At 34.7% G+C, this 18,929-nt stretch overlaps 1 protein-coding gene across 1 annotated transcript; it reads left to right on the top strand.

Annotated features, from left to right (window-relative positions):
• Positions 4,844 to 15,154, top strand: LOC109347511 (S-formylglutathione hydrolase). Its single transcript, XM_019587408.1, has 7 exons — positions 4,844 to 5,071; positions 5,164 to 5,281; positions 6,095 to 6,142; positions 7,091 to 7,287; positions 8,443 to 8,541; positions 8,624 to 8,689; positions 14,811 to 15,154. The coding sequence occupies exons 1-7, from the start codon at positions 4,925 to 4,927 to the stop codon at positions 14,988 to 14,990; spliced, it is 855 nt and encodes a 284-aa protein (XP_019442953.1). The 5' UTR covers positions 4,844 to 4,924; the 3' UTR covers positions 14,991 to 15,154.

Below are 18,929 nucleotides of genomic sequence, written 5' to 3'. Positions count from 1 at the left end.
CGTTTTGAAATCTGAAATCTCATTCAACTGTCCTCAGTTATCCATTACTGACAATGGGTAATCGATTACCCAAACTCTCTGTCCACTGTTCATTTAAAATCGAATTAGAGTAATCGATTACAACAATCTGGGTAATTGGTTACTCAACTTTTCAAAATTGGTAATCTGTTACTCAAAGACATTAATGGATTACTCTGAACAGTTTTAAGTTGGATAACTCTTTTCTCACACACGTAACCTGTTACTTAGATGAAGTAACCGGTTACACACTATTTTTGAAAATTGTTTTTTAAGTATTTTAAAGTGTTTCAACTTTCTTTAAAAATAGTTTGAGCATTACTACTTTGTATATTTAAGAGTTTTAGGATAGAAGTACCTATAGAGACTTAATCTAATTATCTTGAAGCTTTAATCTTCTTTGTCTTCATAAGTATTCTTCATTTTCTTCTTTTTGGTGATGTTGGTGTCTTCATCAAAACCGTGTCGAGGGGAGGAGCAAAGATCTTCTTCACAATCTCCCCCTTTTTGATGATGACAAACCAATATCTTCTTGACAATGTAGTTTTCTGAATTTTCTGAGAGTGACATACTTTGTGATATATCTTGACTTATCTTGAGTATGTTCCCCCTACCTTGTATGCTTCCCCTTTCATTTGGAGTTAAGTGCTTGGAATAAAGTTTGACAAATACACTCTCCCAAATTTTCTCCCATCAAAAAATAGAAAAGCCAAGAGTCCAGCACAAGATATATATCATATATAGCATACATGGTGTATAGCACAATAGATATAAAAATTAATGTAGTGCATATCATAATAGCATAATATCAGAGCATAAAATCAAATATTGTTCAAACATAAAAACATAGCATAACATAGTAGTAGATGTTCAAAGCATACAAATATTACAGACATAAAAACATATATTCAGAATTATGCACCAATACAAACATAAAAACCTAGACACACTCTAAGACTCAGACTCAGAACTATCTTCATCAATGTCCATATTGCTCAGCTTAGAAGAGAGATGATGAATTTCAAACTGGATCTATTGGTTTTGAGTATCAAAGGTATCCATCCGGTTTGAGATGTAGCCTTGAAGAGAAACCAACTCGTCCATTATCATCTGATTGGTAGGCATATCAGCAGATGAGGAAGATTGAGTATGAAACTTAGAAGGTTGTGGTGCAGGTGAGTTAGGTTCGATTTGATCAGCAGGTGCAGGTTGTCTATCAGATTGATGCCTATAAGAGCAACGATCACGAGGATCAATGGAGAAACTTATTTTGTGGACAACTTCCACATCAATCTTGCTTTCGCGAAGATTCAGAGGTAACTTGGTTTCACCATTAGTAGACACACCAAAATGTTCAAGAATGTTTGTTATGAAGATAACATAAGGCAAAGGACTTTGTGTGAACGTTCCACATTTGTCGCATCATCATCTGAGTCCAATTGATCTTGATGTTGAATTTCATAGCGTACATCAATTGGAGCTCTATGTCACTTATTTGAGAATGGTTTGAAATTTTTGGTAAGATGACATAGCAACAGATAATAAAGCAAACGATCTTCGAGTTTGAGATGTCCAATAGAGAGGATATCTCGATTTTTAACAGTTTCACCAAAGCCTTGCTGCTTATGCAATTCAATTTCCTCTTTAAAAATTCTACACATAGAATAGTAGAATTCCTTACGATCATAGTTCTCCCATTCACACTAAAGACCGAAACCAACAGTGCTACCTTGAGTGGGTATTTTGTAGCACAATGAACTAAAAGTTTTATCATCTAAGACAATCTCTTTTCCTTTCACATAGGAAGTGAGACGATTTTTCCGAAAGTTCATGTTGCAGTAGAATACTCGAACAAGTTCGGGATATATGTCATTAGTTTCACAGCAAATGTCAAAAAGGTTTTGTTTCTAGAAAAGATAAGGAAATAGAAAATCTTCAAATTCAAAATTCCCTATATTATCGTATTTTGGAGTAAAAATGGTGCGACCATGGAAGTGCTCCTCGAATATCTTGCGTTGTTCATCATTAGCAAGAAGCCTTGTCAAATCCGGAGGGTTAGACTCCAAAGATGTTGTTCCTTGACTCCTTTGAGATGTATTGGTGCGTTGTTCCTTTGATCTAGAAGAAGAAGCCATGGATTTGGGATTTTGAAATTTTAGGTTTTTGGGTTTTGGAGATTTGGTGGTTTTTTATTCAAGCCACTAATCACGAAAATGAATGGTTAGAAGTGTTTAGAATCGAAAATGTGATAGGAATGGACACAAAAACCACCCAAAATGGTTTAGAAATGAAGATTTTAGAGTGAGAGAGGGGTATGCACAAGTGAGAGAGTATGAGGAAGAAGATGAAGTTTGAAAAAATGCAGAAAATCCTATTTATACGCATAGAGTAATCGATTACACTACTTTGAGTAATCGATTACTCAAATTGAAATTTTAAAAAATTTCAGACAGAGAGTTTGAGTAATCGATTACACACTAATGAATGTGATAATCCCTAGGATCAACGAATTAAGTGGTCAAGCTAGCACCTTTGTACTAGCTCTGGTACCAATTGTTAGGTACTAGTAAAGTAAAATACACATTGAGGGGGTGAATATGTGTAGCAGATTACTAATCCTGCTTTTCTGATTTATGAACAGAATACAAATCTATTGCAGTTAATCGATTATCAACAGGGTTATATCGATTAATGACAATTGATTTAGTCGATTATAGTTAGCTCATTAATCGATTATACTGATTGATAATTTTTTGAAAAACATACTTTTCTTATGATGAAAACAGTGATGGTTTCTGATCTTTACTATCCTAACTCGATTCGTGATTATTCACATATTAACAGCAGTAAGCACTAATCATGGAATGCAATTAAACACAGAAAGCAAGTAAAGACAAAATCATAAAGAGATAGGGAAAGAGAAAGGTGCTCAAGAGACTTGTAAGGAACTTGTAAATTTTAAAAAGGAGCATGACATTTGAAAGTTAATTGATGTAACATTTAAAAAGTGAAACTAGATTTTAATAAGTCGCTTACCAAACTTACCCTTCAAATTTTAAAATAATTATGTAAATTACCAACAACTAAAAATCCATATTATATATTTGATGTATAAAAGATTTTCACGTTGAGTTCTTTCTATTGTGTAAATTATTCTGATATTTGATTATTAAATGAGTGTATAAATTTGCTCATATTATATTTTTTAATAATGTATAGTATAATTATAAACTTATACAACATCATTACATTTTAAATTATATTAAAACAACAAAAAATAATATTAAATGATTAAAATGTTGAATGCTCAATTATAAATAAATATTAGAATAACCGATTTTTTTATATTTTAAATTATCTAATAATTTAATTATTCTAATTATTTAGTTAATAAATATTAAGTAAATAATAAATATTGTATGTCCTTTTTATTCACTTTTTAATAAGCTACCTTACATCTATACTATATGTAAAGCCAAAACTTGAAATAACTTTTCTCATGGTGTAATTTTTACTTCTTGTTTGTAATTAACATTATTTAATTTTTACAAAAAAAATCATATAATCCTAAGCAACCACCACCAACACATTAATCAACCACATAGCTCACCTTATATTAAACATTATCATAAACATACAAAAAATATAATATAAAGTACACCAAACACAACAAATATATTTTAATTCTAAAAAATGAAATATATAAAAATTGAATATGTACTATCATGCAATATTGACCGGTAGACATGAAGTATCTGTACACACTAATAAATAATAAAATTAAGAAGAGGATAAGACATAAAAATTTCCATAAATTTCAGAATATTCCTGCCAGTGGGGTGCCGTTGCAACTTGCAAAATTAGATATATAAAATCGATTCAGTTTGGTTTCTGGTGTGATTTAATGACCGAATCGAACATAAAAAATTGTTTGATTTAGCTCAATTAACCACAAATTTAATTATAGGAACTAAACTGAACCATTCTCGATTCCATGATTTTTCCTATATATGTTTTATAAAACTTTTTGTATAAATTGTAAGTTCAAAATATATTATAGGAGATTTGTTTGTCCACATAAGAAAAATCAATACTATTCTTATTATCAAAAATTATGAATCATATGTAGAGTAAAAAAAATAGTAACATATATAATAATTATATAATTTATGATGAAATGAAGCGAATTATCACATATATATATATATAATAATACAATCTACAATTAGTAATATATATTAATAACATATATAATAATACAATTCACAACTAGTAACATATATCAAAAAATAAAATATATAATAGTTACATATATAATCTTCCAATTCATAATTAGTAACACATATAACAATATATGATATAGACTAATTTCAAACTCAATACCACAAAAGTTAGTAGATATGTTTCAAATCATCAAAACATTGGAAAACAATTTAGTAAGTAATAACACAACACAACACTACAGTTCACACAAAATTGATAATTTAAGACATAAAATTAGTTGAAGAATTTAAACACCAATAAAACATAGTTCCCATTATTTATTTCTTTAATATACAGTTCGATTATAATGATTCATAAATTTCTAAAATCATAGACTGAACTGAAATATAAATGGTTCTTAAAAAAAATAACCAAACCAAACTGCGAAACCAAACCGAACTGGGAAATCAAACCGAACTGAAAAATCAAATCAAACCATATTTTACAGTTTGGTTCATTTGGGTCGCAGTTTTCTACCCTCACATAAAAAAAATTCAAAATATTCGGGTTAGTGGATTGGGCCTGACCCAAGGAGATTCATTTTCCATACAAAATCTGAATGATAACAAAGCACACAGATACTGGTGCTGCTACATACTCGACAGAGAGAGAAACACAGAGAGAGATAGAGAGATTTTGAAAGATGGAAACGAAACCCAGTGAAATCAGCAGCGTTAAGATGTTCGATGGTTACAACAAGAGGTTCAAGCATTTCAGCCCCACTCTCGGTTGTTCCATGACCTTCTCCATTTATTTCCCTTCTTCTCCTTCTCCTTCTCACAAATTCCCTGTAAGTCCTCTTTTCATTTCTCTTCAATTTGTGTAGTTTAGTTTCATAGAATGTATATCATGATTTCAAGATTTTGATTTCTGTGTGAGAAGGTAATCTACTGGCTCTCTGGTCTGACTTGCTCAGATGAGAATTTCATAATCAAGTCAGGTGCTCAACGCGCCGCTTCGAATGAGGGTGTTGCCTTGATTGCCCCTGATACTTCTCCAAGTAAGTTATCACCACTTCAACCATGTTTCATAATGTTCCTAATATTCTGTACTATTATGTGAGAAATGACAACAGTTAATATGGACTATCGGATCTTATTTGAATGATTTAGATCAAAAGATAAATGCACGTGAGTGACCAGGTGACTGACCTTTAATCTTAAACATCCATGTATGAAGCAGATGTATTGTGTCACAGTTTTTATATGAGAAAGGTTCTCACCTGAGCTACTCTCGTATGTTGTAATGCTACATTGAAAAACTCGTGCGTTCAAATAGATCAAATGCAATTGGTTAGGATTCGTGATCAATACATATTCCTTCAGAAAAGACATCTGGTTAATGTGGCATACTTAATTACATTCTCTAGATGTTTAGATTATTGTAAGGGATTTCTGGGGCTATATAGGAAATAAGTATTTGGTGATTCAACCGAAGTTTTTGGTAATAACCTCTCTGAAGTTTGTGCACTGGTAGACATGACATTGAAAGTGATGCTCACTTATGATATCCTATTGGAAGACACTAGAAATAGTGTACAACATTGAGTACCACTTCAATACAGAACGCAAAATGAGATTGTCCTTGTGTAAAACTGTGAATTGAAATATTTAATTATGTTTGCACTTCGCAATGCATTTCCGAAATAAACTTTGTTTGCTGTGTCTAATTTATACATTACATGATAAAAAAGAAAAAAAAATTATATACTTTAAACTGCTAGCCTAGAATTTCTTGGTTCTTATTTATCATCTTATGTGTAACTTATATACTTGGTATGCTGCTTTGTTCTCACTTTAACTTAATGATACAGGAGGCTTAAATGTTGAAGGAGAAGCAGACAGCTGGGATTTTGGTGTAGGTATGCCATGAGACCGTTTTATTTAAGTCTTGAATTGATCTTGGCATGAACTGGCCCTCAGACTAACTTCTTAAGAGATTTTGTTGGGCTTGAGACTGAGCCGATTCGAAAGTTGATAGGCTAAAGCTTAAGCCCAGTTCATGTCTGACTTTAGTGTAGTATATTGTTTGTCATATGAGAAGATTGAGTTTCCTGGATATGACTAATATTTCTATCCTTCCACAATGCCATTGCAGTTACGTTACAAGACTACTAGTGAATTTTCATTTTTTGTCTACTGTATATAATTGTGACACAGCTGCTAGGCATTCATTTTATATGAGCCAATCATGTGTTGTATACTTTTTAAAGGATATAATATGCATATACATGCATCTTTTAATAAAATGCTAGATTTCCCTTAAAAGTGCTTTTATATGTAATGTATAGAAAAGGAATTTATACTAATAACCATTTGTCATGGTTACTTCTTCTAAAGACAAGGTAGTGGGAGACATCAGAGGACAAAAACCAACATAATGAGGGTTTATATGATGCCAATAAGGGGAGTGTAGTATATTTTGTCTTGTAAGGTTATTCCTATCTATTACTTAGTGACAGTAAGGTTGTTGCTTAGTGACCATGAGGTCACATTTTCAAATCCTGGAAACAACCTCTCCACTTACAGGGGTAAGGATACGTGCATCTACCCTCCCCTGACCCCACTAAGTGGATGCCTCGTGCATTGTACCGTTCTTTTTTTACTTAGTGAGCACTGCTCTCATTTGCACAGTTCCACTGTTATTTTATTGTATTTTAAACAGAGCTCATTTTGCTTACACCACACTAATGTTAGAATTGTTTAATATAGTTGTGGGGGCTATGAAGTATGAATTACCTTAAGATGTGCTGCTATGTACATTTTTTCACAGAAGATATCTTAATTGCATATGTACATTCCTGAAACAGGTGCAGGATTTTATCTCAATGCTACACAAGAGAAGTGGAAGAACTGGCGCATGTATGATTACGTTGTCAAAGAATTACCAGAGCTTCTAAGTGATAATTTTCCACAGCTAGAAACTTCAAAAGCATCTATATTTGGTCATTCTATGGGTGGACATGGTGCTCTAACAATCTATCTGAAAAATCTGGATAAGTATAAGGTATGGATAATTATGTTACTGAAGAATTGTGATTTTGGTATAGTCAGATAAGTTCTGAAATTCTTCAGAAACTTCTGAACATTATGGATAGTTACTTGAAATGAAAGGATTCTGATTTGAACGACTTGAGGGAGAACCCTATAAACTGTATTTATATTTTTATAATTACATTGCATTTACAGGTTACGGAATCATATCCCTCAACTTTAGTGATTGAGCAAGCTATTTCCAGCAAGTAAATCAGCCATAAACCTAAATCTGTACTAACTGCAATCTATAATTGTTAGTATCAGCTAGAACCAATAAGAATCAACTAGTATCATTAACAATAAGTTTCTTCTGTTGAAATAACTTAGATCTGTTTCGGAATGTTTTTTATTACTTGCCTTCAATAAATGAGATACTGCACGGTACTATATGTCTCCATTACTAGATCACTATATAATGATATTAATTTGTTCTTCTGTCTGAATATATTGGTATTTCATTGCTATGGACCTAATGCATTTGGAAAGTAGGCAAATATTCCATGATGTATTTAGCAATTTGCATATGGATTAATAGTTTTAGATATTAATTAGGAATATCTGGTAGTCTTGATAAGTATAAAGCTTACTTTTACATTGAACTTTTCCTATTTACTTGTTGGAGAAAATGTCTGGGTGAGAAATGGAGGATGCTAATTAGAGATTCTATTCCACTATTGGATTTCTAGTATCGGTGCTGAATTTACCTTAGTTCTCTTCTTATTTATATTCACTTTGGAAGTTTGGAATGGATAGATTATGAGTGCTGGGAGCTTAATAATTTTTGCTTGATCTTTATTGGAAGAACATAAAATGTTAAATGCTTAAATAAGTTGCGTTAGATGAGTGAACACACTAGACAATATATGATTAGAAATGAATGCATTAGGTAGATGAAAAGAGTAGCATCTATTGAGAAGATGATAGAAACTCGTATTAATTTTTCTGCATTTCAATTTGTCTTTATAACCAATTTTGTTACATGTTACAGCCAATTATATAATCCTTTTGGTATAGGAGACTTTGAAGTTTGTGGAAATCCATTGAAAGACTGCTTTCTCCCCATAAGAACTTCATTTTATATTTTCATTCTAACTTATTTTTCTTTTGTTTGGCATGCTTACTCAAGTCCGTTTCTGCCTTTGCACCAATAGCAAATCCTACAAATTGTGCATGGGGACAAAAGGCATTTACCAATTATCTAGGTGACAATAAATCTGATTGGGAGGTAAATTAGCTGGGAAACTAACATATCAACTTTTACTTTATAAGTAGATATTTCATTTTGATAATATTTTGAAAATTTGCAGGATTATGATGCCACTCATTTGATAACAAAGTTTAACAATGTGTCGACCAGCATTTTGATTGATCAGGTAATGATTTGTTTTAGTTTTAAACATGTGAATGATATCAAGAGCGATAAAATTTTAGTTGCTAGTATCTGACAGTTTTAGAGGGTGAGTTTGACGCAATGGTAAAGTTGTTGTTTAATGACCATGAGGTCACAGGTTCAAATCCTAGAAATAGCATCTCCACTTACGGGAGTAAAGCTGCCAACATCTACCCTCCATAGACTCCACTAAGTGAGAGCCTCAACCTCCTACACTGAGCTGCCCTTATGTTTTAGTATCTCATGGTTTTATAAGATTGTACTTCACAATGCTGTGTTTAAGACATCCAATTTTGGTAGAAATATGCCTATGAAAAAATCATATTGGTCTCTGATAAGAACTTGGAAGATGGAACATAAATTTTATAGATTTAATAGAATATTACAACTCAGGTTTTCAAGAGCCTGTCTCTCCCCAATTTCAGATTCCTCACAATTTTCTCAATGCCTAAACCCATCAGACTTTGTTCCTATTTATAATTGATTTCATGCCTATTCTTAAAAGACACAATAATTCAGAAGATATATGGTTGTTCCCATCTGTACTGCTTCACAAAACAACCCCTTGTTTAGTAGCATGGGTTGCACCTTCTTGACCTGCACCTCTTGGGGTTGGTTGCACCTCATGGGCTTCATGGGTTGTTGCAGGGTGGGTCTGTTCTGTTTCTGGGTGGGTTAATGACGGCTTTTCCTTCCTTGTTGCAGATGATCGAGTTTTTCTTGTGTAAAACTAGGTGATAGGTGGCCTTCCTCTATCAATACCCCCACCTAAAAGACTCACCTTGTCCTCAAGGTGATAATTAGGGAAAACTTCTGGCATTTTGGCCACGAATTCTCAACTATTCTCACTTATAGGGAGATTCTGCCATTGAATTAAAACTTCAACGTTACCAGGTTGCAATTCACGAATATCTAAAACAGAGTTTGGGTAAACCTGTAATTCCTGATCCTCGGATAACATGGGAGGCAAAGGTTGGGAATGGAAAGAATCACCAACAACCTTCTTTAGGAGAGAGGCGTGGAATACTGGATGAATTTTGCTGTGAGATGGAAGATCCAATTTATAAGCAACAACGCCAACCTTGTTTATCACGAATATCTAAAACAGAGTTTGGGTAAACCTTTAATTCCTGATCCTCGGATAACATGGGAGGCAAAGGTTGGGAATGGAAAGAATCACCAACAACCTTCTTTAGGAGAGAGGCGTGGAATACTGGATGAATTTTGCTGTGAGATGGAAGATCCAATTTATAAGCAACAACGCCAACCTTGTTTATCACCTGGAATGGGCCATAAAACCGAGGGGAGAGTTTTTCATTAATCCTTTTAGCCAAGGACCTTCCCCTATAAGGTTGCATCTTCAAAAACACCCAATCACTGGCTGCATATTCTACATTTCTGCGGTGTTTGTTGGCATTTGCACGCATGGCGTCTTGAGACTTCAACAAATTCTCTCTTAGATCAGCCAGTAAATTATCTCGATCAATTGTAAGTTTGTTAACTGCTTCAAGGCGGGAAGGAATGGTGGATCCTTTGAGGAGGTGAGGAGGGTCATGTCCGTATAAGGCTTTGAAAGGGGACATCTTACTGGAAATGTTGTAATTGGTGTTGAACCAGAATTCTGCCCATGGAAGGCAGGAAACCTATTTCTTAGGCTTGGTACCCATTAGACAACGTAAATAAACCTCCAAGCATCGGTTGACAACTTCTGTTTGCCCATCAGTTTGAGGGTGGTATGCCGAACTGAATTTTAATTGTGTACTAGATACCTTAAAAAGAGCCTTCCAGAAATTGCTTAAAAATAAAGGATCCCGATCACAAACAATGGAAGAAGGAAAACCATGCAATCTTACAATTTCTTGAAGGAAAACTGCAGCAACTTCAGTAGCAATATAAGGATGTCCCAAAGCCATGAAGTGGGCATATTTGGTGAGACGATCAACCACCACTAGAATTGTATCTTTTCCTATTGATTTAGGTAAATCTCCCACAAAATCCATAGAGATATCTGTCCAGACTTGTGTTAGAATTGCCAAGGGCTGTAATAAACCTGCGGGAGATAACGTGTCGCTCTTGTTTCTCTGACAAACATGACAGGCAGCCACAAAATTCTTGATGTCAGATTTCATTCCTCCCAATATACCAGACTTGCTACCCTTTTGTATGTTTGGAATATGCCTGAATGTCCCCCTACTAAAGAAGAATGGAACTCCTTCAGAATGATGGGAATTCGTGAAGAATTTTTAGACAACACCATCTTTCCTTTGTAAAACAACTTCTGGTCTTTCATGACATAACCTGTATGAGAAGTAGGATTAATGGTTAAATCTTGGATGATTTTCTGCAACTTGTCGTCTTGCTTGATTTCTTCAGCCCATTCTTCAAAATCATGAATTTGAAGGACTGAAATGGCACAATAAGAACTCCTTCTGGATAGTGCATCAGCTACCGAATTTTCTTTACCTAGCTTGTATTGTATTGTATTTCAAAGTCATAACCTGCCAACTTTGAAATCCACTTGTACTGTTCCTCTCCCAACATCCTTTGATCTGTTAAAAACTTCAAATTTTTTTGGTCAGTTCTAATGATGAAATGATGTCCCAATAAGTAATGTCGCCATTTCTGGACCGCCTTTACAATAGCCATCAACTCTCGGTCATACACAGATTTTCTTTGATTCCTGTCTGATAAGGTAGTGCTCCAATAAGCCAAGGGCCTTCCTTCTTGTAGCAGGACTGCTCCTAAACCAGTGCCTGAAGCATCTGTTTCTACAACAAAAGGTTTAGTGAAATCTGGTACTGCCAATATAGGAAGGTTGGTCATGGCTTGCTTTAATTGATCAAAAGCATATTGCGCTTCTGGACTCCATTGGAACCCATCTTTCTTTAATAGATTGGTTAAAGGTCTTGCTATCTTACCGTACCCATGCATGAACCTTCTATAGTAACCTGTAAGGCCTAAAATACATAGCCTCCAACTTCTTAGGATCTGCTGATACTCCTCCTGTGGAAATTATATGCCCTAAGTACTCCAGGTTATCTTGGCCAAATATGCATTTTTTGCCATTGATCTTTAAATCATTTTGTTGTAGTAGGGCCAACACATCACATAAATGTTGCTTATGTTCTTCCATGGAATGGTTGTGTACTAGAATGTCATCAAAGAATACCAATACAAACTTTCGGAGAAAATGCCTCAAAACTTCATTCATCAAAGATTGAAACGAAGAAGGAGCATTAGTAAGACCAAAAGGAAACACCATAAATTCATAATGACCTTCATGGGTTCGAAAAGCTGTTTTTGCAATATCCTCTTCTCTCATCCTGATTTGGTGGTATCCAGATCTTAAATCCAATTTTGAAAATATTCTTGCTCCTCCTATTTCATCTAAAAGTTCCTCAATAACTGGGATAGGGAATTTGTCAGGGACAATGATTTTGTTCAAAGCTCGATAATCAACACAAAATCTCCAATTGCCATCTTTCTTCCTGACCAAAATGATAGGGCTGGAGTAAGGACTAGTGGATGGTCTAATTATGCATGCTTTTAACATTTCAGCAACTAGCTTCTCAATTTCAGTTTTATGATAGTGAGGATACCTGTAAGGTCGATGTTGGGAATTTGTGCCCCTTCCTTTAGATGAATAGCATGGTCTTGTCTCCGATGTGGAGGGAGTCCTTCTGGGGCTTCAAAAATGGACGGAAACTGTGGCAATACTTCCATTAGATCTGTTGGAACGAGGGTTGTCCATTCTGTTTATGCTTGAACGAATCGATAATTAATTAGGAATCCCTCTCCATGTTGTAAAGCCTTCCACATAGAGTTTAGAGAAGCATCTTTTTTTGATAGTTCGGGTTCTCCTTTTAATATTACTTTTTGACCATTGTTTTGAAGGGTTAGTGTCAATTGTTCAAAGTTTGCTCTAATTTCTCCAAGGATGGCCAACCATTCCATGCCCAACACCATATCTACTCCTGCAAGGTCAAGTAAAAAGAATTATTGATGTTGCACCGATATGTCTTGTATCATCAAAGGAATCTCTCTGCAAACTCCCTTGCATTTAATTTTGTGGCCATCTCCAACCTCTACCACGTATGATGGTGTATCTTCTACCTTTAGTTGCAATTTGGCGACTAACTCTTTCGAAATGAAATTATGGGTTGCTCCACAATCAATCAGCACCACGACCCTTTGACTACCAATGTCTCCCCATACCTTCAGAGATCTTCGAGAAGTGAATCCCACAATACTGTTCATAGACAATTGGGGTGTGTTACTAGTGTCTAGATGGACTTCTTCCTCTGTTTCTTGTGTATCGCCTTCTTCTTCTAACAACATCACCCTGAATTGTTTGTTTTTACATACATGATTAGGGCCATATTTCTCCTCGCATCGGAAGCATTCTCCCTTCTTTATCTTCTCTTGATAGTTCTGCTTCAGACAATCTGCGGAAACCTCCAAGCCTGCTTTTGTTTTCTGGTTTATTAACAGAGACACTACCAACAAAGGATGTAGGAGTGTAACTTTCCCCCCTCCTTTCTGGCTAGCATCAAGAGAAACTGTTCTTATGTAGGAAGGAGTTTTGTAGGAAGTGCTGAATTTTGAACCTGAGTTTGTAGCAAAAACTGGGCCCACCTTCCATATTGCTCTATTTTTATGCTCAATCATCAAAGCTTTCTTAACCATGATTGACAAAGATAGTGGTTCATAAAGTTTGATTTCAGTCCCAATATCTTCTTTCAACCCATTCACGAATATATCCTTCAAATGTTCCTCATCAACACCTTTTAACATACCAGGAAACTTTTCAAATTCTTCCACTGTTCCTTCTTGTTTAAGCGCTAACAGGGCATCGAAAGGATTTAGAGTGGTTGAAGGTTGAAATCTCTCAAGGAGTGCTAGTTTAAATTCCTCCTAACTAGTATTAGAATTGCAAGTTTCCCACCATTGGAACCAGGATAGTGCCTTGTCATCCAAAGCCACCATAACTGCCTGGATTTTATCATCCTCTAGAACTCCTCGTATCCGGAAGAAACACTCCAATTTGTTCACCCAACTGTAAGCGTCGGTATCCCCGTCATAAATAGGGATCTCCAACTTGCGCCACTGTTCATAATTGCCATAACTAGTTCCTTCGTCTTTATCGGGTTTGTGTTTGGGAGAACCTTCTTCCTCATTGCGATTTCCCTTGTGAGAACCTTCTTCTTCTCGCTTCATCATGTTCTCCATCATGGTCTCTAAGTGTTGGAAGCGTGAATTAATTTGTTGGCGGTCCCTTTCACGGGCTTGTCGGTCGGCTGTCAGCATCTCCATTATTTTTTCCATTGGATCTTGGTTTGCATCTGTTCTAGTCTGCACCATTTTGGAACCCAAAGCACCAAGATGGTGCTCTGATACCAAATTGATAAGAACTCGGAAGATGAAACAATTTTTTTATAGATTTAATAGAATATTACAACTCAGGTTTTCAAGAGCCTGTCTCTCCACAATTTTAGATTCCTCACAATTTTCTCAATGCCTAAACCCGTCAGAGTTTGTTCCTATTTATAATTGATTTCATGCCTATTCTTAAAAGACACAATAATTCAGAACATATATGGTTGTTCCCATCTGTGCTGCTTCACGAAACAGCCCCTTGTTTGGCAGCATGGGTTGCACCTTCTTGGCCTGCACCTCTTGGGGTTGGTTGCGCCTCATGGGCTTCCTGGGTTGCTGCAGGGTGGGTCTGTTCTGTTTCTGGGTGGGTTGATGGTGGCTTTTCCTTCCTTGTTGCGGATGATCGAGTTTTCCTTGTGTAAAACTTGGTGATCGGTGGCCTTCCTCTATCAGTCTCCCTGGTATAATAATAGATTTACCCCAGTGCAAGGTTTTACCATGTGGAGATCCTCCCCATTTTTTCTCTTCATTTCATGTCCATTTTTCTCATTTGGTGGTCAACAATTTCTTAAGTTTGATTCAATCTTTTATTAAATAAGATAAATCATTTAACAACTGAGATCTTCGAAATGGAGAGGATCCGGACTCGGTTTCAAATTTTAAACATACCTACACTCTTGCTGAATTCTTTTTCGTTCTATCTGCTTACAGTTGCTTTATTTTTTCAGGGGGAAGATGATAAATTTTTGCCAGATCAACTTTTACCTCGCAAGTTTGAAGAAGCATGCAAGAATGCCAATGTTCCACTACAGTTACGTTTTCAACCTGGTTATGATCACTCTTATTATTTTATTGCCACCTTCATAGATGATCACATCAAACATCATGCTCAAGCTCTTAAGCTTTGATAAATTGTGCACATTCTGATACTATAGAGCTATTTTGTAAACTCTACTGAATCTAATAAGCTCTATTTGCTTGTGAGATACATTGGGTTATGTTTGACAATGGATGAGAACCTCTTTCTTAATATCTTCATATCAATACAAAAAGTAATGCAATGTTTATGTAATATGTAATAAACCCAAGGTATCCCTTTTCCTTATGTGCAAGAAATTAACTCATTTCTGGTCGCGTGGTTGACATATGGCCTAATACGATACATGATATGATCTAGTGGAGTTTTACACTCTCGGATTAGTGCCTCTGTTGGGACATACCGTCCTGTGGAATAAATTATGTGCCTATAGTGATTTGGAGTAAAAATTGGTATAGGCACGTGCACAACCAATTCAGATATAAGAATGTGTTTATGTATTCTTAAATTATTACTTTAATAATAGTCAAATTCTAATTACGTTTGCAACACAATTTTTACTTGTCTTCAATGGTAAAGTTTATTGCCCCACAAAAGGGTGTATCATTTCTAGTGGCTGGTTAATAAAATATCAAACATTTAACAATTCAATATTTTACTAATCACAGCTTATTCTCAATAATGGATGCATAAAACATTCTTAAAAATAAAACCTTAGTAGAGCTTGTAATGCTGTTTCGTTGTTATGGAGAATTGGAGGTTCACCAAATATTGTATCTATTAGGTTTTTCCGGGTTATAAAATGGTGTTGGAATAGTTTAAGATTTTAATTTATTTAATTCAAAATAATACAAAAATTGAACCCTGAATTTTTTTGAACTACGTGCGAGAATCTGGGTCCAGGTGGATGTAGTCCTTCCTTTATGTGGTGCGAAAGACGAAACAATTGAGCATGCACAGCTGACAAGGACATGCATAGAGGTAGTTCATGGATGGTTTGCATCGCTGTTAGCTATTCGTCTGCTCAGTGGTTGCGATCATGATTTCCATCACCCTTATAGTTATTATGATTGTGGCCATTGTGATTCGTATAGCGGTCGTAGTAATATGAATTATTCTATGAGTAAACAAAAGAAATATTTTTCATATCCATGTTGTCTGATACGGCTCATTACAGTTGCATCATTGTGATTCGGTGTCACACTATAATAACAGTGTGATGCGGTTGCAGTAATCACCGCAATCGCAATATTGCGTCTGCATCACATCACGTGATCGATAATTTGGAACATTGGTGTGATATTGACAATTTCAAGGTGTGGGTTGTGTGAGAAAAAATTTGAATTGTTGGGAAGATGTTGCATCATTGAACAAAGAAATGGTTGATTGATACGCATGTAGAAACCTCCAAAGCGTGTGTTGTTACACTAACTTTAGGTTCGATTCGCCGCCACCAATTTAAGTATATTGGATGCAAATGAGATGAACAGCGAATCCCCTTTAGGATACTTTGGAAAACCTTGATGTGTTTTGGACCAACACACCAAACATATTTTTCGATAGTAGCTTACAAATCTATGTTTCCTACACTTCTCTCATGCATTAGAGAAATGGAGGATGATTTCTTAGATGAAAAATTTCGGATCTTTCGGATGTCTCATTATGCCTTGAAGTTTCTCTATTTATAGATAAAGAAAGGTCACTTGGTGAAAAGAAACACTTTTGGGATTCTACACTAATTCACGAATAGCTATATACTAACACGGTTCACTTATTATTTGAATGAGTTTTATAGCTTGGTGGTAAGGTACATTGTTTGGCAAGTAACACATCCTTGGTTTGAATCCCTACGGTTGCATTGTTTCATTTTTATTCACGTTAATGATGAATAAAACATGGACAAAACCATCCAAGCATGATCGAATTCATGACCTCTAATTCATTGCCAATAGGTACAACCATTGAACCAATTATCATTCTATTACATAAATTATGAAACCAAAATATGTATATACTCACAATGTGAATTCAGATATTTTGGAAATATCACTCACAGGTTGTTGTAGTTCTGAACACGAGATGTAGAGATGGCACAATAATCTATGACCTTTTTGATGTCATGTTGACACTTGGAGTTTGAAATTAAAAAAGAAAGAGGAAGTTTCACAATTGGAAGAAGAAACACTTGGCTCTAAGGAGGAAAAGGGTTTTACTGTGAAGATTGTCATCTCCCGATTTTTAGCTGTTCGACTTTCTTAGAGCTACCACTATATTTTTATGGTAAAAAATATAAAAAAAATCTTCTAGTTCAACTACATTGGACTTTGAATTTTTGATATCGAGATCTGAGAATCGGTTACGAAATACGGAAGATGTTAGCATTTCATTTGTCCAATCTAAATTGTACTTCTACTAATTAACATGACTTATTTTATACCTTAAAATTATTTGACTATTTAATTAATTATTGAAAAAGTGACAATTTTTTATTGTTATGCCTATGGAATTAAGAATACATAGTTCTTTAAGTATAAAAAAAAGTTTATTGATTAAATTTCTTTTAATTCTAGTATATGTTATCCTTACTTAAACGAGTGACACAACCTTAGTGTCTGATATCAAGACCCATCATTTTTATGCTTAAGAGATTTTTATTTTTCTCAGAAGAGTTTGATTAGTTACCGATCAAACTTAAAAAGAAAGTGAAGTGCAACACTTGTGTCTGACACTATATCATACTTTAAAATTATGGTAAATAATTTTTTTTATGACTCATAAATCTTAGTTTTATATTTTTTTAGGAAATGCTAAATTGACATATAATAATAAACTAATTAATTATCTGGGTATAAAAATTAGTTCAAAACTATATAAAAAACGTTACAGCTTGTATAATCATAATTATATTTTTAATTTAAAAAAAGAACGTTACAACATATACGATGATCACTTTGAAGAGTTTTTCCAATTTAATTATGTGCCTATAGTGACCATTGTAACTATGTCTCACAAGTTGTCAACATAAGGACCACTTATTTTATAACCTCTTAAATAAATAGTTTATATAATTGCATTAAATATATGATTCCCAAACATTAATTAAAAATATAAATTATAAACTTCTACCATCTACATCATCAGATGAACCTATAAAATTTGATGAAGCTTTAATTTATGAAAAATAGATCTTTGACATGCAATAAGAGTTGAACTAGTTCATAAGATATGATGTGTGGACAATAGGTGGTGAGAGTTGAGGTAATGAAGCTTCTTGAAACTGGCATGATTTATCTCATGTCTAATAGTGCATGGGTTAGTCTCGTGCAAGTAGTGCCTAAGAAGGGGGATGACAGTAATCCCCAATGAGCGTAATGAGCTGATTCTAATCTGCACAATTACACATTGGTGGATGTATATTGGTTACCGAAGGCTTAACAGTGCCACCCAAAAAGATCACTTTCTATTACCCTTCATGGATCAAATGTTAGAAAATATTTTCGGACAAGCCTTCTATTGTTTCCTGGATGGTTATTCCATATATAACCAAATTACGATTGACCCCAATGATCAAGAGAAAACCATATTTACTTGCCCTTTTGGTGTCTATCCACACCGACATATGCCATTTGGGCTATGTAAAATGTGCATGCCACATTTTAGGAATGTATGTTCGCTATTTTCTCTCATCTACTTGTGCATTATATAGAGATATTCACAGATGACTTTTATGTGTTTGAGTTCTCTTTTGACTTACATTTGAAAAGCCTTGACACCTTGCTCAAGAGGTATGTTGAGACCAATTTGGTCTTAAACTGTGAGAAGTGTCATTTCGTGGTACTAAGGGATTATCCTGGGCCATAATATATATGCTAGGGGGCTTAAGGTTGATCAAGCCAAAGTAAAAATCAAAGAGAAGCTGCCAGTACCGGCTAATATCAAGACAGTTCATAGTTTCCTTGGACATGTTCGATTCTATCAGTACTTTATTAAGGACTTCTAAAAAATTGTTAAGCCCCTAAGCAATTTGTTG

Source organism: Lupinus angustifolius, chromosome LG05 (genome assembly GCF_001865875.1).
Source record: "Lupinus angustifolius cultivar Tanjil chromosome LG05, LupAngTanjil_v1.0, whole genome shotgun sequence".
Taxonomy (NCBI): Eukaryota; Viridiplantae; Streptophyta; class Magnoliopsida; order Fabales; family Fabaceae; genus Lupinus; species Lupinus angustifolius.
The sequence above is the reverse complement of the archived record's forward strand: the minus strand, read 5'-3'. Positions and strand labels throughout refer to the sequence as shown.

Excerpts from the sequence above, each read along its gene's own strand:
- LOC109347511 (XM_019587408.1), top strand. The coding sequence starts at position 4,925 with ATGGAAACGAAACCCAGTGAAATCAGCAGCGTTAAGATGTTCGATGGT. Across the intron at positions 8,542-8,623 it reads ACAATAAATCTGATTGGGAG|GATTATGATGCCACTCATTT; the intron begins GTAAATTAGCTG and ends GAAAATTTGCAG. Across the intron at positions 8,690-14,810 it reads CCAGCATTTTGATTGATCAG|GGGGAAGATGATAAATTTTT; the intron begins GTAATGATTTGT and ends TTATTTTTTCAG.